The sequence below is a fragment of the Neovison vison genome, chromosome 13 (assembly GCF_020171115.1).
Source record: "Neovison vison isolate M4711 chromosome 13, ASM_NN_V1, whole genome shotgun sequence".
In the NCBI taxonomy this organism is placed as follows: Eukaryota; Metazoa; Chordata; class Mammalia; order Carnivora; family Mustelidae; genus Neogale; species Neogale vison.
Genome location: NC_058103.1, coordinates 70,440,359 through 70,462,395, shown reverse-complemented (window position 1 = coordinate 70,462,395; position 22,037 = coordinate 70,440,359). Strand labels below are relative to the sequence as shown.

General features: G+C 33.3%; 1 protein-coding gene across 1 annotated transcript in view; it reads right to left on the bottom strand.

The window, feature by feature from the left end:
• Nucleotides 1-1,013: 1,013 nt before the first annotated feature.
• NOVA1 (NOVA alternative splicing regulator 1) overlaps nt 1,014-22,037 on the bottom strand; it is a 149,879-nt gene continuing 128,855 nt past the window's right edge. The window contains exon 5 of the mRNA XM_044229602.1: nt 1,014-5,718. Within this exon, the coding sequence (XP_044085537.1) occupies nt 4,714-5,718 (1,005 nt within the window). The 3' untranslated portion in view covers nt 1,014-4,713. The remainder of the gene's footprint in view (nt 5,719-22,037) is intronic.

Genomic DNA, 22,037 nt, shown 5'->3' with positions numbered 1-22,037 from the left:
TTTACTTGTTTATAGATCTATGGTAACCCAAGTATTGGCTTCTGTACCACTTGTAATGAGACAATTGCCCTTCCATTGCAATTATAAAAAACTATTTAAAAAAAAATTCGGCACATACACGTTAAATATTTTTCCTTAAAAAAATAATCTAATCAAAATATTGAATACTTTAGATTTAAACAATATTTTATTTACAAATCTGATTTGATTACTTTATTAATTACACAAGGTAATGCTTCAATTTTCAAGAACAGTTTTTTTTTTAATATATAGACCAGTGGAATGACATCCTATCTAGTAATATGTACTACACTTCATTTTTTTTTCAAAATTAACATGACAAGTTTTCTAATACTTTCAGTTTTTTGGAAAAAATGTTATTTTATTGGGGCACATATCTGATGAAACAAAAAATAACATGCAGAATTCCAAAAATAACCCGTTAAAGTAATATGATACTTACCCTTCATGTAATAAGACATCTATGAACAACAGTGCATAACAATATTATGTATTCATGTTTATGAGAAACCAAGCAGGAGGCAAAATGAGTTCATTCTGCTTTCTAATCATGTGCAATTTCATATGGCTGTTTGCATCATTTAAATAAAGTGTGTACATTAAATTTCTAAGACTGCATTGCACCCAAAATTATTATGGATAGCCATGCTTGCCCTGTATTTAATGAGTGATGAATTTCTTCTACTAACAGAGTAACTGGTCTCAAATCATGTCTGTGATGTAGAGTATTAAATTATATTTTTATCTCTTTCAATTGCTGCCTTGGAAAGCAAGAATTCCCTTCTTGGAGAAGACTTACAGTAAGTAAAATTTACTTAAGGACTCAGTGAGGAATCAGCACATGAATCAGGAATGCAATATAAGAATGGATTAAAAAAATGTGATTATCAGTACCTTTGTTGAAATCTATTACCACCATTAAAATTTCCAAGGAAAGATAGGGCCTGTAACATAGGGGTTCCATTCATTGTTAAATTACTAAAATCTACCAATTTAATGCTTTCATACTGTTTATTTTTTCCAATAGAAAAATAAATCTCATACATTAGAAGTGGTACACAAAAAACTGGGATAAAATTTATCAGATTCTTGATAGCACCATTTACACATTCTTAAAGTAAACATTAATATGCACTTTCTTAGAAAGCGATATAAATATATAATACAGGACTTGCTAACCTCTGTTAACCATCTGAATACGATGGAATAATCTATCTCTACTGTGCAGGTAGGCTGTGCATGGTGGTGTGGCAATATAATTTTAAAAGTTTGTTACAGATGTGATGGGAAGCTGGAAGGAGTCGAATAAGCAGAAAAAAGAGCTTAGATCTATTGTAAGCAATGAGTCGAAATGAGCCGTTACAGGTTAGAATTTATCTTTGTTTCTGATCATTCAATGAGAAAATGACTTCCACAGAAATAGATACATTTAACTGTTTCAGGAGTGGGGTGGGTGAGGTGAAGTAGGATTGAAAGTCCTACAGGTAATAGCAATAACTGGAAGTGCAGACGAAATTGGTCTTCAGTGCAAAGAGGAAGGCAGCCGTTTAAAAAGTCTAGGTGCAATGTTGTGGTGCTGAAAGAAAAGCTCCCAGTGATAAAGGAAAAAAAAAAACTGCAATGCAACTTCAAGCAGTAATTTTGTGGTGCTGAAAGGACAGCTCCCAGTGTTGAGGAAAAGATCTTGGATCTAGAATGAGGTGTCCAATCTGTATGATAAACAGCACACTGTGTCTCAGAGCGCCCATTCAATCTCAGTAAGTAAATGAAATATTGATTGAAAGTGACCCTGAAACAGAATGCATTAAAAAGACATAGAAAGCTGCAGAACTGAGGTAATTCGTATTCAGCATGTTCACCAGCCTCCCTATAGCAAAACAAGTCTATAAATAGTTGCATTTCATAAGATGTTTGGCCCTTGTATCATCAGTTTTCTCCATTTTGGATCAGTATAGCTGAACAGCCATTGTTACATGCCTACCTGTGGCAGTTTGAAGCCATACTAATTTTCTTCCAGTAAATTAAAGCATCACATCACAAATCAATTCTACATGGTCTATAAATTTCAGAGAATAAGTTTTTAGACAGCATGAAGCTGATTTACACATAATGCACACAAACCCTTATCTGTTACCATAAATTAAAATGTAAATATCTTCAATTTAGCTTTCAGATTTAACTAACATATAACCATGCCAACTAGCAAAAGTTTAAAATTCCCATTTACAATTAAAATTGAACTGAGTGCATTTTCAGCAATACTAGCTAGTAAAATACACATAATTGTTTAAATGGTTTGGCTTCAAAGTAACATTAAATTCCAGATGAAATGCATGGGCTCCACAGTGGACTACTGGAATTTTGAAATAAAAGGTTGAAGATTTGCTACGACTGAACAAAACATTTTAAAGACCCAACATTTGAAATGCTTCTAATACACATCCTATATCACTTCCTTTCTCTTTTTCAACTAAGTGGGGCCCCAATCTTTGCCTTTGTTCACTGCTGACTCTGAGACAGCACGGTGAAAGAAATTTACATAGATATTATTTACTGTTAATGTATTATAAATGATCTGAGACTTGTGACATGCAAGGAAAAAATGAGACGGGAGACAAGTGATGCTACATGATGAACTAAGCACATTTATAATGATAAAATGAGTAAATATAATAGCGGCAATGCTAACCACTGATTCCACGAGATACACTATTTGTCAAAACTTACACAGCTACAGAGTATCGACGATAAATAGTCATTACCAATTAACACAGTTTACTACAGCTTTTCTCTTTCATTTAAACAAGCATATCATTCCCTTTTAAAATCATTCTCTAAATAAATATTTAGAGATAGAGAACTCTAAATGAAATAACAGTCCAATGTTAAAAACTAAAAAAAAAATGAATCTACTCTTACAGTTTGACAGAAATGAATTATTAATAGTGGAAGGGGAAGGGATCAGGAAATAATTTCAAGTTCTCAATGTCCAAAAGTAAATTGCACAGTAAATCAATATGAAATGAAGAGTCCATATAGTTCAATGAACAAAAGGGAAAGTTCATGAGGACAAAGATCACAGTTCAGAGAGAGGCTGGACGAAATTCAGACATGGAGCATCACACTCATTGTTCTTTAATTGGTTGCACAGAAAGGAGCAGCTGGGATGCCATTTAGCTTGCTAGGATGGACGTAATCAATGGGTTGAAGTTGAGATGGAAGTAATTCTCTTTTGTAATTCAGTTGCTCAGCCAGATGATCCAGAGGTAGCCAGCATTTTATTTTTGTCCATTGAATTTAAGACTGCATGCACAGCATGAGGAGGTGCTTGGGGATGGATGCCCCTATGAGTGGCCTTGAGTGGGCAAACTCAGAGGTTAACAGATGGTGTGTCAAATGGCCTGGACAGTTGGCACTCAGGAGAGGTACAGAAGAGGGTGACAGTTGTTGGGTCTTGGGAACAAAGGCTTACTTTGAAATGACCTGTCAAAAAGCCTGACAAAGGTAGATCACACTACCTCTCAAGATAAACTGCCTCTTCTAAATAAGCATGCAGGAAATACTGTCTGGTTGGTGACATAAAAATGCTCCACAAAACATGCAAATTACCGAGTATTAGAAACTGCATTGGCTGCTAGCGCCATGCTGCAAAGACTCCATCATGGGAGCAAACAGCTAAATCACAGATAGCTTCACAGTAAAATCTACATTCACAATACTAATAGGTTTCTAGTGTTAACAAATTATACACAATTATAAGCTCTTAAAATGCAACATACTTATCAAGCAGTTGCAGATAATGAAACATTATCAGCTATCAATAATTTGTTGGCACTTTCACTTTTGTTTATAAAATTTCCAATACACTGTACCACAGTTATGTGTCTAAACAGTGAGGATGTTAATGGAGTAATGACTGTTCTACTGGCCAGGCGATGGGATCAGTAGTGAATTCAGTGCTTAAAAACAAATGTACAAACCTCTGAAGAGGTGGGACTCCATGTGAGAACTTTTGTTGAACTTACAAATGATGAAGAATGGGCCATGGCCAGCATGCAGCATTATTTCCATTGTCTAGTTCAGATGGAGAACAGGTGCTTTTATTGATCTGTAAACTTACCAATATAATTTTCCACAGTTTTAACCTTTTAAATATTTTACAGTGCTTTTATGCAACTATATTGCTTTTTGATCATTTTAAATTTAAAACTTATTTTCAAAATATTGTTTCCTACTTCACTGTGCCCTAAGCAGGAAGTAAGACTTACATGACAGTGCTTTGGCCTCACTCCATTTTAGGTCACTGACCCCACCATACTCAACCTAACAGTAGTTAATTTAGTGTTATCTAGAACTAATACTGAAAACTATACGCATATCCCTGTCTACATTCAATCATTAAACTACAATAATGCTGGTAAAATGGCAGGCTTAAATCTTACACTAGAAACACCTCTGACAAATATACACAAGCAAAGTATAGAGAACAAAACAGATCAAGAAAAAATTCTTTCTATGAAACATCTGGTAAAACACATATTATTTACATATACACATTGTCAACATAGTCGCATTCATTTGCATAATTATATATTAATAACAGAAAAACTTCACTTCTGCAAAGTACAGTACATCCTTCTTGAAAATGGGGTAAAGGAGGGGTTAAAACAATCTGATGTATAATTGGGGCACTCAACCCACTTTCTGAGGATTGGCAGCCCGCACTCCTTGCTCATATGTGATCCTTTGTGTAATTAAATACTGAGCAGCCTGTGTTGCAGCTGGTGTTCCAGTAATGGTTACCTTCCGATTCCTTGTGCCAGGTACGAATTCTCCTTTTTTGGAGATCTGTATCCTTGCACCAGTCAACTCCTGGTATTCCACTAATGTTTTCCCTCCTTTGCCAAGTATTGCACCAACTAAGTTTTCTGGCACTGCTATTTCAACTACATCCTTTGATCCATCTGTGGATTTTTCTGTTCCTAGAATGGCACTGGCAGCTAGGGGAGAAGCAGCTCCAAAATATCCATTGGTTGCAGCAGTAGCAGCAGCCAGGCTACCTAATGCAAATGTCCCCGCCGTACCACCAGCTGTGCTGCCACTGGCTGAGGCTTCACTGGCATAGGTGGCCAACAAATTGGCTGCTGCTGCTGCTGGGTTGGCACTGGCAGCTGCTGCAGCCAAGGCCCCTGTTGCTGCTGCTTGACTGAGACCTAAACCTAATGTGTTGAGATTATATCCGTAGCTGGCTAAAGTATTAAGTGCAGAGGTGATGGCCACCAGGTCATTGCCTGTGAAGCCAGATAAGACTGCTGGAAAGGCTGCAACGCCAGCAAGGTTAGCATGTCCTAAGAGCCCTGCGGCTGCGGCAGCAGTTGGTAACACTTCAGCAGTGTTTGCATAAGGAGATCCGGTTGGATTGGAATTTGCCACTGGACCTGTAACATTGGCATAACTGATATTGAGACAGCTGCCACTCTGTGGATCCTCTTGTATCTTCTGGATGATAAGTTCAACAGCTTTTCGGTTTTGTTCAGGTTCTCCACTCACAGTGACAACCCTCTCTTGCAAGTTGATCCCATCAGGTTTCTGGGAAAGCTGCACCCAAGCCCCTGACTGCTCCATTATAGCCTTCACAGTAGCACCTCCCTTCCCTATTATCAGACCTGCTGTGCTGTTGGGAACTATAATCTTTACCTGTAATTAAAAAAAATACGTATAAATAATACTTCTGTTTTGCGCATACACATTATATTACTTTACTATCCTAAAAAAGTAAAATAACAAATTGAAAATTAGTTTAAACATAAGTTATGAAAGATAGAAATACCACAACTTCTAAAGTGACTTTTATCGCATTTTAATACAATTATCTTATAAAAGCAGAATGTCCAAAAGCAAAAGCAATTTTCAGTTTAAAATATTAAAAATTTTCCTGGAGTCCTTGTGCATTGCCGTAGAAGTTTTAAGAAATTACTATGTTCTAAAGAAAAGATATCATAGCTATACATCAAAGGTAACATTTTTATATAGCTCCAAAATAAAAATACTGTTGATATTCTTCACCTAGTGTAGCTTTAAGAATACCTTTGGTCTAAAACGTATAAAAACAAAGAGTACAGGATTATGATGCAAAGTTAGTAAAGATAAAAGTAGCAAAGTTCTAGCTTGAGTCCCTTCAGAAAATTAATTTCATGTTCCTTATTATCTAGTAATTTTTGTATTATTCAAACCTTACTTGTTTCATGACTAATATTTTCAGAGAGCAAAAAGATTATTACTAGTGGTATTTTGATTTTTGGACTAAACTGACACACAACACATAACTTTATAAAAATAACAGGTATTTCAAAAAAAACCCCAGATATTTCTAAATAATTAATATAAAAAATTTCAATCACTTTAGGGAGGTGAACAATGATTTGAATATGATATTGCCGGGATGTTCTACTTATATTTGTAAAATGACTATTTTAATTAGATAGATAATTCTCTTTTTTGGCAGCCGTAGCTACATTTTAAAAAATAGGGCTTATAACCATATTATCAAAGGTTACTGAAAATTTACTGGAGTCACAGGAATAATTATGATACAATGTGACCATATGAATAGAGACATTTTAACTAATTTGTATATCCATTCACAAAACCTAGACTATTTGGATTTATTTAATTATAGTCAAATACTATTGTAAAAAGGATAAAATCAGGTATTTTCCATAACCCCTGGAATTAAAATATAAATATTAAAAATTTTATTTTGGTAGCACAAAGATATGCATGGCACTGTTTTATGACTCCGTAGATAAAAAAACTGGGAGGGTTGTGTCACTGACAAAGCACTAAAGTAATTGCTTTCCTTGTTCTGGATATTAAAACGGTCAGGCTGAAGTAACTTGTTGAAATTTGAGCAGGAATTTAGATGAGATATTCTATGAAAATTTCATTAGCTAGTTTTTAGCACGTATTGCCATGCTCTCTTTAAAACAGAGATTTGGTAAAAATATTTTAAAGAAATACAGCCATGCATTTCTGGCAATTTTGCTCTTCAAGGTAGAAACCAGTCGAAGTATAAATTCGAATTCTAGACTGTGTCACCTCATATTTATATGTATTAACATACATGTACACACACACACAACTTTTCTTGTGATCCTTTGTGTAATTAAATACTGAGCAGCCTGTGTTGCAGCTGGTGTTCCAGTAATGGTTACCTTCCGATTATATATAATCGGAATATATCCGACATATATAATCCGACATATATAATTTATAGGAACAGGATTTTTTTTCATTCCAATTTGTCTATAAAATAATTTCATTTTATTGAAAATAATTTAAATTTTCTAGAAACATTTTTTAGGAATATCTAATATATCCTTCATATTCCTCCTGATTAAGTGCATTGTTTTAAGAAGTAGGATGAGAAATAATTTTTAAAAACATATTAATTTGTTAATTTTGTTCACAGACTTTTTTGTAAAAAATAATTTGTCTGAAATGCTGCAGTTTGTTAAAGTATTATAATTAGAAAGTTAAACCATGATTATTCCTTACACTAATTATAAAGATGAATTAGAATCATCTTTACATTTTATCCTGTGCACATGAGTATTGAGAAAATTTACTTTTAAGGATTTAAATATCAGAATGCTAAATATGATTGTATTTTATAAATAAGTACTTCTTTCCAAAATCAGAACATTTTTATATAGTTAAAAACATTTACATATTGGCAAGCTGTAGTTTTTAACACAATTTTTATGTTTTAACATAATTTTTATGAAGAAAAATACACTAATTTTTTATGTAGTAATACTAATTTCCCACAAAATATTGGGAAATCCATAACTTTTTTTAAATTTAATTTAATTTTTTCAGTGTTCCAAGATTCATTGTTTATGCACCACACCCTGTGCTCCATACAATATGTGCCCTCCTTAATACCCACAACCAGGCCCTCCGAATCCCCCAGCTCCTCCTTTCCAAAACTGTTTGTTTCTCAGAGTCCACAGTCTCTCCTGGTTCATTACCACTTCCAATTTCCCCCAACTCACGTCTCCATTAATTGACCAAAACTTTCTTAAGAGTTGTTCTTAAATTATTTTAAATTCTAATATCGCTATTGTTTTGCCCAATGTAATGATTACCTCATGATTATAACCCAAGAAGAGAAGAGCACATGAAAGGTCAACTATCGGAACTATCCTACAGACTGTCAATAAAAAGCAATGTCATATATAAATTTATAACATCCATTCTAAAATCACCTGAAGCTTCTATGAGATGTATGAAGATGATATTAATTTATACTACTCTGTACACCAGTCTCATACCATATTTATTGCATACACAGCTTTTTTGTAAAAACCTTAGTTTCAGTTCTATTCTTCCAAAAGAAGTTGCTGATGTGTGCACAGCATTGCTATTATTGCACATTAGTTTCTCCCTTCTTTTCTTGTTTTCCCTTTTCCTTTCAACATTCAAAAAAAAAATTCTGAAACAACACATAGTTCAGAAATGGTGTGTGAACTTCTCATAACTGTAAGCATCTTCCAAAAAATCTGTCACTTTGAAAACTGAAAAACTACACCATGCCATCTATCTTTGTATTAAAGATGTGCTTCTAATTCGAATTACCATCAGACTATACACACAAAAGATATCTTCATGTAATAAGTACTATTCGCTGGATTTTATTTATTTATTTTTTTTCCGCTGGATTTTATTTTTAACTGTTTGAAATAATCTTCTATAAATTACTGTCAGCCATAATTGCTATTTTACAAAATACTGATGTGGTTCCCAATTTTTATTGGTAGATTTTACATTTGTCCACATATAACTACATAAAGGTGGGTTACGATTTAAGAGAAAACATTACTGACTGTATATTAAGATTTACAATAGCACTTCTTAACTTTAGATAGTAATAATTCTGCATAAGGTTACTGATCTCAGATATTAAATTTGAAAATTAAAGAAAATACAAATATAACAAGTTATTAAATCAAATTTTTTTTAAAATGTGAAAACTTAAGAGCCTAGACAAGGGAACACGTCACCTAACTTTTATTTTTGACCCAAGGAAATGAAAACCTCTCGGATTTATACTTTTTTCCTTGAAGACTTAAAAAAATATCTATTTGCTCACTTAATCTAATATGGATGCAAATCAGGAAAGAAAACTCTCTGAAAAGAGTAAGTTGAGACAAAAAGAAAAATTGACCCATATGCATAGTATCTTAGAAAAAGTAGTGTTCTATCTCCATCTTCTGTATCAGGTCAGAGCCAAGAAGTGAGGCATCAGTGTGGAGGCTTGGAGATAATGGGCTACTGAATACTGGGTGAGGTAGGGGAGGGAAAGGAAGGGTGGAAAATTACATAAGATGGCTACTTGTTTATTCCTTAGACATAGGAATATGGTATTTACCAAAGAAAAAGTCTGTGCACTAATATGTTTGCTTTCCCAATGAGACGATAAATAGCAAATTTTGGTTATATGTATGGCTTCATTTTCATTGGTGAAGTCTATTCACACACTCAAATAAGTATATGTATACTATTTCTAAGGAACTGAGGGAATTAAAAAAACCTTTATCCTAAACAGCATATAAATTATTTGGTTAACACACACCAACTAAATCAGATAAGCTGTTGACAGCTACAAATCAGTTTTCAGAACTATGCTCTACAGTTGCTACCATCAGTTCAGTCAGTAAGGAATGCTTACTGAGTGGTCCAGGCCCTGTGTTGGGAGTTAGGAATAAAGGATATATATGACACTGCTCCTGCCTATAAGGAACTTTTAGATTAGTTGTAGAAAAAGATGTGTAAATGTAACAGTGCAGTGAAGTCTTAAAAAAGTGCTGATAGATAAGTAGTTGAAGAGTACAAAGTAGACACAAAGCCTAACTGGAAGGAGAAGGGGTAAGTAAGAAAATCCTTGAAAGACAATGATTATTATGTTTCTAAATATCTTTCACATCTTTGTTCTCTAAGTATCCTGTTCTTTATTTATCAGACATTCCTGTAAGTTTGACCTGTTATCTCTATGTTGGAGAGTTTCCATTCACACCTAAACCCATTTTTAATAGTGACCATGTGCTTAAGTACTGTTTTTAAAGAAAAAAATGTTTACTTAAATTTTCCCTATTTCTAGATTTATAATTACGAGAGAAGATTAACAATATAATATATGCTAATTTTACTAGTATCAACTGCTTTTCAGAAAAAAAGTAGTAAAATGACTATTTCTGTATGTGCAGCCAAAGAAGAACCTCTATGGGTATCCTATGAAAAGTATTAAAGGTACCAAATAGGTAGGCTTTAATGTTGACATGTTTCTGATTAAAAATAAATATTAAGCCTTTTCCAAATAAGAAGTAAAACTCATTATGGTCTTATAAAGCAATGAAAGTGTCTGTAATCATAATTTTTCATTATCATGGCAAGAAAATTATTTAATTATTTCATAAAGCCATACTTTCATATAAATTCAAAATAAATTCCATTATAATTTAAGATATCTCAATTGACAATATGGACTATTTAAGGGCTGCTATATTATATACCACATATGCAAGGACTTTTATAAAGCAATGCCTAGAGATAGTGGATATCTTTCATTTATTCTGTCATTTATTCAGCTATACTGATCTTCCTTCTTCTGGCAACAGACCCTAATTTTCCTTTGGGAAACAACCTCTCTCACTCTTAGTACACGTGCTTCAAGTAAGGCCAACAACCTTCCAATGCTCTAGGAATGGAGACCTAACAGAGCCTGACACATCACAATTTCCACAACTTTGGCAGTTACTGATTTGGGATTGCAGATGTGGCCCAGGATGGTCCAATGAGTTAAATTTGGTAAAACCGATGGGACAGAGATACCTGTGTTTCTAATCTAGTAGAGCACAACCCTGACATTCCTAGTGACTATCTTGCCACCAGCGTGAAAATAAAGTTAACCTAGAAAAGAGTCTACAGAAATGGAAAAAATTCTGACAGCATTTTGGTATCTGAATCTAACCATGTCTAAAGCTAGCACAGATCAATAAAGTTCCCTTTTTAAGCCACTTTGCATTGGATTTCTATAATTTATAACCAGGCAAGTACTATATTAGAAAAAGGTTTTACATTCTTGTTATTATCCTATATTATTTGCCTATCCAAAAGAAATACGGACACTTTGTTGTATCTCTTGATGCTCTAAGTCAAAACATTATAGCTCCAGTAAAGAAACACAAGCGGATTCCTTAATTTACCTTTTACCAAGATATACCCAACATGATCTAACAAAATAAATCTCTATCACTTCCCTAATGTATTACAACTTAGGCTACTGAGGCACCATTTTGTAGTGTCCAACGAAGATGCATATGTCATTTTGGGGATCTATATTGAACTGAGGACCAAAGTAAATTGAAAACTTTTCTTTTGATTATAGATTTTATATACATAAATATCTTCCTTTCTGAAAAGTACTGATATGACAAAATATGTACAGGACTGCTACATGAATACAAGTATACAAAGAGAACAAAAAAGCAACTCCTCTCTCTACTAGTCTGTTAAATCTACTCACTTTTGATAATCAAATCAAAGGCAACACAGTTTTCATAAGCATGCATAATATTATTGTAAAATACCATGCTGTCTTTTCTTATGTATCTTCACCAGTCCTTCCCTCACCACCGCCAACACCAGGTTTCAAACCTGGAAGCCATCTGTGCCTTTTCTTGCTCCCTAGATCTCTACATCCTGTTATGTACTATTTTATTTTTTTCTCCCTGAAATGCTTCTTGCCCAAACCTACTGCTTTATCCTATCCAAAGAAATGCATGGTATTATAAAAAGAATCTAGAAGAGGCAGTTTGAAGATACAGGCTCTCACTCCAGCTCTGCTGTGTGACCTTTGTCAAAATCACTTCAGTTGCATCATCAATAAAATCAGAAAACTTGATAAGATTATGGATGAAGAGTTTTTATTTTAGCATCATAAAAGACCTTGCTCAACAGATGTCAGTGATAACTCCACCATTCAGTTACCCACTGAAGTATCTAGAATCCTTACGTAGACATTCGAAATTCTCTGTATCCTGTGCTTGAATTGTCTTCCCAGCTTCATCTTTTAAGACTGGTATACCATGCTGAATCCATACTTTACCTTCTAGTTCTTGGATTTACTCTATATTGGTCATTTTCCCATGTCTTTGCTTTGTTATTTATACATTTGGTCCAAATGACTGAAGTGTTATCTACCTATATTCCCACACTGTTCTTTCCCTGAAAATACATACAGTTTTCCCTTGTGAAATCTTACATGTCCTGCCAGCACAGTTCAAATGCAGTATAGTTTGTAAACTCAATCCTGGTTCCTGAAAACCAAAGTGTCAAAATACTTTCCGCATTTATTCTATTACTTATCCAAGGCTGCCTTATATTAGCATAGAACAGATATTTACCTCTCTTACAGAATTTTATCTTCCTGATGGGCATTATCTTATTTAATTTTGTATTTATTATTTGCACTTAGTTGACGTTATCAATTGGATAACTTCCAAATTCATTTTATGAGGCCAGCATCACCTTGATCCCAAAACCAGACAAGGATCCCATCAAAAAAGAGAACTACAGACCAATATCCCTGATGAACACAGATGCGAAAATTCTCACCAAAATACTAGCCAATAGGATTCAACAGTACATTAAAAGGATTATTCACCACGACCAAGTGGGATTTATCCCAGGGCTGCAAGGTTGGTTCAACATCCGCAAATCAGTCAATGTGATACAACACATCAATAAAATAAAGAACAAGAACCATATGATACTCTCAATAGATGCTGAAAAAGCATTTGACAAAGTATAGCATCCCTTCCTGATCAAAACTCTTCAAAGTGTAGGGATAGAGGGCACATACCTCAATATCATCAAAGCCATCTATGAAAAACCCACCGCAAAGGATAGCTTTAAAAAATAAATCCAAAAGTGTAGATTAATAAGACCTAAATAAACTATTTAAAAGATTCCATCATCACCATACAGTCGTGTGTAGTGTATGTGTGCACATGCGTGTTGTGTGTGTAAAATATGACACTGTGTTCTTAAAACAATAGCTTAAAAGGGGAATAATTATTATCATCTCTAAAATCTAAATTCAGACTATCCTTTAAGCTGGAGCCACTGTCTTCCTGTAATTTGCCAAAATGACCAACACAAAGGGAAGGAGGAGAGGTACCCACTGAGAGAAACCATATGTTCTCTAGGCCTTTTGAGAAAATAAGGAGTCGATCCTTCGGCCTCATATATGTAAATGTACAAGAAAGGAGATATTGTAGACATCAAGGAGATATTGTAGACATCAAAAAGGAATGCCCCACAAATGTTACCATGGCAAAACTGTAAGAGGCTACAGTGTTACCCAGCATGCTGTTGGCACTGCTGTAAACAAATAAGGACAAGATTCTTGCCAAGAGAATTAATGCACGTATTGAGCATAGAAAACACTCAAAGAGTCAAGATAGCTTCCTCAAGCATGTAAAGAAAAATGATCAGAAAAAGAGGGAAGCCAAAGTGAAAGGTACTTGGGTTCACTGGAAGTGCCAATCTGTCCAACCCAGAGAAGCACATTTTGTGAGAACCATGAGCTGCTGGATCCCATTCCCTGTCAATTTATGGCAGGGTAAGAGTAAACAAAACAAAACAAAACAAAAAACCCCCCAAAAACTCAAGACTGTAAAAAAATAACTCAAAGATTATATTGCAACCATAATGAAATACAAAAGACAAATGGATGTATGTTTTAATCTTATCATAAAATTACTGAAACCAGTAACACAGACTTATGCTCATTTAAAAAACCACTAACATGAATGGGTGTTGTACTTTGTCAAGTGCTTTTTATTCATCTATTGAGAATGATATGGCTCTTATCCTTTTTTATTAATGTGGTGTATCATGTTGATTGATTTATGAATATTGAACCACCCTCGCAACCCAGGAATAAATCCCATTTGATCATGGTGAATTTTTTTAATGTATTGTTGGATTTGGTTTCTAGTATTTTGTTGAGGATTTCTGCATCCATGTTCATCAGGGATATTGACCTGTTCTTTTAGTAGAGTCTTTATCTGGTTTCAGTATAGGGATGATATTGTCTCATAGAATGAATTTGGAAGTTTTCCTTCCTTTTATATTTTTTTTGAATATTTTGAGAAGAACAGGTACTAACTCTTCTTTAAATCCTTGGTAGAATTCACCTGTGAAGTCACCTGGCCCTCGACTTTTGTTTGTTTGGGAGTTTTTTGACTACTGATTAAATTTCTTTGTTGGTTGTTGGTCTGTCCAAGTTTTCTATTTCTTCCTGTTCTGGTAGTTTATAATATGGTGTTGGAAAACTGGACGGCAGCATGGAAAGAAAGAAATTATTCCACTTTCTTACACCGTACACAAAAATAAATTAAAAATGGATTAAAGACCTAAATGTGAGACAAGAAACCATAAAAATCCTAAAGGAGAACATAGGCAGTAACCTTTTTGACATTGGCTACAGTAATTTCTTTCTAGACACATCTCTCCAGGCAAGGGGAACAAAGGCAAAAATAAACTACTGGGGCCTCATCAAAATAAAAAGCTTCTGTATAGCAAAGGAAATGACAAAACTAAAAGACAACCTAAGGGAGAAGATAATTGCAAATGAAATATCCAAGGGTTAGTATCCAAAAATCTATAAAGAACTTATCAAACTCAAAACTTTAAAAGCAAATAATAAAATTATAAAATGGGCAGAAGACATGAACAGACAAGTTTCGAAAGAAGACACACTGTGAACAGACACATGAAAAGATGGTCAACATCACTGACCATGAGGAAATTACAAATTAAAACTACAAAAAGATATCACCTCACACCTGTTAGGAATGGCTAAAATCAACAACACAAGAAAAAACAGGTGTTGGCAAGAATTCAGAGAAAGAGGAACCCTCCTACACTGTTGGTGGGAATGCAAGCTAAGCTTGTGCAGCCACTGTGGAAAGCAGTATGGAGGTTCCTCAAAGAGTTAAAAATAGAATTACCCTACAATCCAGCAATTGCACTACTAGGTATTTTTGCAAAGAATACAAAAATACTAATGCAAAGGACTCATGCACCCTGATGTTTATAACAGCATTATCTACAATGGCTAAATTATGGAACCAACCCATATGGGTCCATATGGATCCATCAACTGATGAAAAATAAAGATGATGTGGCATAGATATACAATGGAATACTACTCAGCCATAAAAAGATGAAATTTTGCCACTTGCAATGATGTGGATGGAGCTAGAGTGAAGTGAAGTAAAATCAGAGAAAAAAAATCTGATCTCACTCATATGTGGAATTTAAGAAACAAAACAAACAAGCAAAGGGGGAAAAAAAAAAGAGAGAGAGAGGCAGCAAACCAATTAACAGACTCTTAACTAGAGAGAATAAATTGATGGTTACCAGAGGGCAAGTGGCTAGGTGCAGGAGGGATGAGCAAAATAGGAGATGGAGATTAAGGAGTGCTCTTGTGATAAGCAAGTTGTATGGGAATCACTATAGTGATGTTTAATCACTATACACCTGAAACATCACTATAGTGATGTTTAATCACTGTACACCTGAAACAAATATTATACCCAATGTTAACTAACTGGAATTTAAATAAACCTTGAAACATTAAAAAAAAAAAACAAATACAAGAAAAAAGATATACCTTGAAAATAGTAAAAAAAAAAAAGAGAGAAAAAATCACTAATATTATAATAGGTAAATATTAAACTTGCACTATATGCCTTTTTCTCAAATTTTCACTGATGTACTATGTTTTTCCTATATTTTGTAGTTTCTTACTCACTAAGGTTTTGTGGCTTCTTAGCTATAAAAAAGTGTAGAACTTCCCTATGACCCTGCCATTGCACTTGCGGGTATTTACCTCAAAGATACAGATGTAGTGAAAAGAAGGGCCATCTGTACCCCAATGTTTATAGCAGCAATGGCCATGGTTGCCAAACTGTGGAAAGAACCAAGATGCCCTTCAACGGACAAATGGATAAGGAAAATGTGGTCCATATACACTATGGATTATTATGCCTCCATCAGAAAGGATGAAAACCCAACTTTTGTAGCAACATGGACGGGACTGGAAGAGATTATGCTGAGTGAAGTAAGTCAAGCAGAGAGAGTCAATTATCATATGGTTTCACTTATTTGTGGAGCATAACAAATAGCATGGAGGACATGGGGAGTTAGGAGAAGGGAGTTGGGGGAAATTGGAAGGGAAGGTGAACCATGAGAGACTATGGACTCTGAAAAACATTCTGAGGGGTTTGAAGTGGTGGGGGGGGTGGGAGGTTGGGGGAACCGAACCAGGTGGTGGGTAGAGAGGGCATGGATTGCATGGAGCACTGGGTGTGGTACAAAAACAATGAATATTTTTATGCTGAAAATAAATAAAATAAATTAAAAACAAAACAAAACAAACAAACAAACAAAAAAAAGTGTAGCCAAACTGGTTGTGAAAGTCCAGAATACAAACATATCTGTGTTTACTTGATTAAGTTATGAACTGGATCAATACTAGGACTCAAATGACAGTTTCTACTGAGTCATAATCACAATTTATAATTGATGCAATTACCTCCTATCCTTTGCCTTGCTTCAAGCAATTACATTTTTACCTCAGAATAATTAACTCAAAAAGTTTTGTGAAGATTGTACTTCATTTTGCATCTTTTTTCAAAGGGCCTTATTTTACTTGCCCTTTTGGCTGCTAGATATGAGAGAATGACAGACAGTACACCTCTTTTTTTGTGTCTCTTCCGAAAAAGACAGAAAATGAACGATTATGCCCATGAAATTTCTAAAGACAAATAATATTTAACTTAACTTTTCTACTTAATACATTGTTTCATGTTGCCCCTTGAAGGATTATTAAAAGTTTTTTTTTCTTTTGATGACTGCTGCATATTTTATTTTATTTTTAAAGATTTTATTTATTTGACAGACAGAGATCACAAGTAGGCAGAGAGGCAGGCAGAGAGAGAAGGGGGTAAGCAGGCTCCCCACTGAGCAGAGAGCCTGATGTGGGGCTGGATCCCCAGACTCTGGGATCATGACCTGAGCTGAAGGCAGAGGCTTTAGCCCACTGAGCCACACAGGTGCCCCAGACTGCTGCATATTTTAATGATACATCACATCACATTCCAGAGAGGGGTAACTTAAGTATAAGAAAAATAGGAAAAACCAATATTTTATTGGTAAGAACAAGGAAAAGAAAAGCACTTTAAACTATTTCTGTTATGTCGAGATGCTAAGTACTCTAGACATAATTATGTCAAAAAAGAAAAAAATACTAGAAATCAAATAACTATAAAGAAAACACAAGGGTTGTAAGTGATAAACATTTTAGGGCAGCCTATTGTTTACAAATGAAAATAATTTGGAGCACTGTCATCTTAATGCTTACTAAACTATATTTTACTAAAATGAGGTTAAATTTCTGGAAGCCCATTTGTCATCATTGTCCATGTGTGAAATTATCAAAAGTCTCTTAGAAATTATTATTATTACTGTTATTATTCCAAATCATCTCATCTTAGACAAGCTTTTTCAGAATATATGTAATAAGATAATTGTTTAGTGTTCTTAATTCTGATTAGTGAAAAAATCTATTTGAAATATTTGGGGTTTTAATATGAAAACTAATGTTTTTAATTTAATATTTTAAAGATTTTAATGTCAATTCAAAAAGTGAAACTATCTATGAACATTAAAGTAGGGGCTGTGTTCATGGAAGTGGATGATGAAAAGGGATGAGAAATAAGAGTAGACGGAATCAAGAATTCTATTTTGGGTATTTTGAGTTTGAAATCCCCATCAGACATTTAAGTGTTGATATTGAGTAGGTGATTGGCTATGGGTCTAGAGATCAGAGGAAATTTGAGAGTTAACATAGAGATAGCTATTTAAAGCAACAGGAATGGATAAGGTAGTCTAGGGGACCATAAAAGTGAGTAACAATTCATTAAATAGTGAACAGTAAAGAACTGTGTTTGACAAGAAAATATAACTCTGCTAAAATCAATCAAAGATATTCAAGGTAGATCAGCAAAATTAATCACTAAAAAAAAGTGAATCATGAATGGTCTGCTAATCTTTTTCTTTTAAAAAATGTGTGCCAGTATGTATTACCTCTCAGAAATCACATTGTAGTACACATTAAGTTGTAAAATGAACATAATCTTTAGTTTCTCTCCTTTTGGGATCCTTCTGGGAAATAACTCAAAACACAGAAAATTTACACACAGAGCAGTGCACAGGTACTACATGCGATTATAAAATATTGTGGAAAATGACACAAAATTCTAAAATTTATATAAATATGTTACATAGACTTGGATTAAATAGTGTAAAATTATATGCAGGTAAAACTGAAATGAAGGTAATAGTAGAAATCGAATTTCAGGCGAGCTTTTTCCCCCTTACCATATAGACTTTGTCTTATTTTAATATTTTAAAAGCAGTTTAACAAAAGGAAATAAAAAAAATTACTCCAAACTAGGCTGCTGAATAAATAAATCTTGCAAGAGCAAAATAAATAATTCATTTAAAATAGTTTTAGTAGATTTCCAGTATTCACTACATAATTTTTTTTTTAGTGTTTATTGTGTGCCAAGTACTGTTCCAGATGTTGGTGATTTTATAGAAGTGAATAAAAAGGATAAGGCCTCACTTTATGAAACTTATAGTCAGGTGGTATCATAAATACTACCAAATATTTAAATTTATATTATAATATTAGTTGAGAGATGACAGGGGATTTAGAATATACTTTTAAATTTTAATAAGGAAGCTTAAAATCATAGTTTTAAATAAGATTCATGTAATTAAAATAAATGCTTGTTTATGAAGACCACAAAGGTAATTTTGGAATTTAAAGGTTTTTAAAATTCTGAGTTTATTCATGGACTGATTTGACATTCTATGATGTAACCAAACTAATTAGATATTTTTAGAAGTAACTGTCTCAAGTATGTTTGAAAATCAATCTCTACTTAAACTTATGTAACTAGATAATTAATCAAAAAGGAACCTTTTATAATTTGGGTTTTAAATTTTGTTTTTACAAATTTTTGATTAAGCCATTTTTACCATTAAAAAATTATTACTTAGGTGGAAAGATTGATGTGCCATATTTTTACAAGACTTAAGCTATTTTGAAAGATATCTTTGAAGTCAAATATAGGTGCTTGTAGGTATTTTAGATTTTCTAATCTTGCTAATACATTTCTTATATTTAATTTTACCAATAATTTTTCTGAAGATAATACTTATTTTTTAAAAACAAATACATTTGCATTTCAGGATCTTACTAGTAAAATTTGATAATTTATTATCACAAAAGACTATTGTTAAGAAAATGAAAATCTCATAAATTATTCTTACTTAATTAACACAGGATAAACAAATATTAACTAAATAAAAGGTTACAGAAGAATATCTGTAATTTAACAAACTGTATTATTAGTCACAAAGCTAAGCTTTTTACCTATATGTGGACTGAAGTAGTTTACTTCTACTATTTAATGAATCATAAATAAAAATACATTAATTTTATAACTTCTATTATTTGACTAGAAACAATTCACAGTTAGTTAATGAGATAAAGACTTCCTTTCCCAGAAATATTTTTAAAGAGTAACTTAAAAACTGTATCATCTAATTGAAGGAAAAAACCAATAGGTAATAGACACTTAATAAAATGAATTATAAAGGTATTAAGTTCAGAAGAAAAGATGTTTTTAATAAGATCAATTTATTATTTCCTAGAATGTTCCCTAATCAAAGACCAAAAAAAATTAGAAAAGTTAAAAATGAGAAACAATTTTTTATTCTATAGTGAGCAGGAGTCAAATTCTCTCATCTGGCAAAACTATTCTTTAAAAGAAAATGCAAAGACATTGATTCCTATTTCTAAGCATTTTAAAAATAAAATTAAAATGTTGAAGATAAACGATAACTACCCCTTTTATAAGGCTTATATGGCTTTATTTGAAAGATTAGGAAAAAATCTATTTCACTGTACACACACACACACACACACAAACACACACAGCAGAAGGACTAATACACATCTGGAGCAAAGAGCAATCAGGGTTTTGGTTATATAAACACATGTATAATGTTCTGTCTTGAGAACATACTGTGGTATAAGAACTACTAAAACCCAAACTGCAAGGAAAATGTTGATGAAATACACAAATCACCTTTACCTAGTAGGCAGTCCAGAAAGACAGAGTATTGCAAGCCTGCCTACTTAGGAGCCAATGCCTGATTTATCTACAGTATGTAAAATAAGCAACGTTGCAGAGTGACTATCCATTCTTTTCCCCTGAAGAGTACCACTGTCTTCAATCAAAATAGGTGAAAAGCCCTAGATTTCCCATAAACATGAATATATCTTCATATGAAATCATACCTTCAAAAGTGACTTTGGAAGGTCATATAATCTGGTATTTACCATATGATGTGTTATAAACATATAAATTATGTGCTTTCAGCAGCCATCCTTGTCCTCAGGTGGATCCTCTGATTTTCATCACTGGGTGTGAAGAACACACTATCTATAGCGTAGCAAATGAGCAAACTTAGAAGTTTGCAATGGAACAAATACGGTCAGGAAGCACTGATTTAACCCTTTTCCATAGTTTTGGGCAAGAATATTGCTAAACAATCTTAAAAGAATACAACTTAATCTGCGTATAAAGATCTCCAAAGTAAGAGAACTCCTGACCAAACCTGGGAATCATCAAAGACTACTAATGCTATCTGAAAAGATAACTATCCTTTGTATAATAACCTTTCATAGATTTAAATTGTACTAGTTAGTAAACTCTACTGTTCTCAAAGCTAAACCTAACACAAAGCTAACACCTACCCTTCAGCTTCTGCACAAATCAAATACCTTTCTTTAATATTTTTCAAATAAAGTGTGTTATTTCATGAAAAAAGTTTTCATAATTAAAGTTTGAGAGATGATACAGTGTTAATATTGTACACAATCATAATCATTTTAGTCAACTAATATGCAGTTTTCATATTGTAAACAACTTCAGAAAACATTTCTCTAATTTTTTAAACATACATGCCCAATCTTGTGCTAGGCCTATTAAATTAAATACCTCCATAGGTAGTTTTGATGTGAAGCTAGGAATGAGAACCTTTGACAGATCAATTAAGAAAGAGTGAAGAAAAATATTGTAAATATTACACAATTTAATTTGACATAACTTTAAAATATGAAACAGTTGTCATTTCATTTGCTAGTTAAGAAGTGCCTTCTCTAGGCCTGAACCCTCTCTCGTGATCCTTCTTGAAATTCCTCAATAGAGCATTCCATGACTATTAAAAGAAGAAGCCAAGTAGCTCAAACAAATATATAATGTCAAAGATGGTCTAATCTTCCTTTTGGGAAATTCCCACTTTCTATTCTTTAAAACACAGTATAAATCACAACTGAAGGCATTATTTTCTCCATCTTGTTTTACATTCTCTTAGTTAACATTTTAAAAACAAAGTAGACAGAAAACAAAAAAGTTAATAATGTTCATAATCCTTATCACCTTGATGATACAAACACACAAGATGGTTTTTGACTATTAAACATAGGGCCATATGTGTCTTAGCAGCTTAATATTCTTTAGGTAATATATTATGAACACTATTCTAGGCCAAAGTATGAGGTTTTAACTCATTATTTTTAATAGCTTTACCACATAATATTCTGCAACACCATAATTTATTCAGTCACTCTCCTGTTAAAGAGGTCAGACTTTTTCCCAAGTTTTGCCACTGCAAATAATATTGTAATACACATTCTTTGTCTCTATATTCCTGTATATTGGTGCATTAAGATTTACTGGATGAATTCTCAAACACTGCAATTTTGTAGCATTTCTTACTTATATCAACATTGTATAAGAATG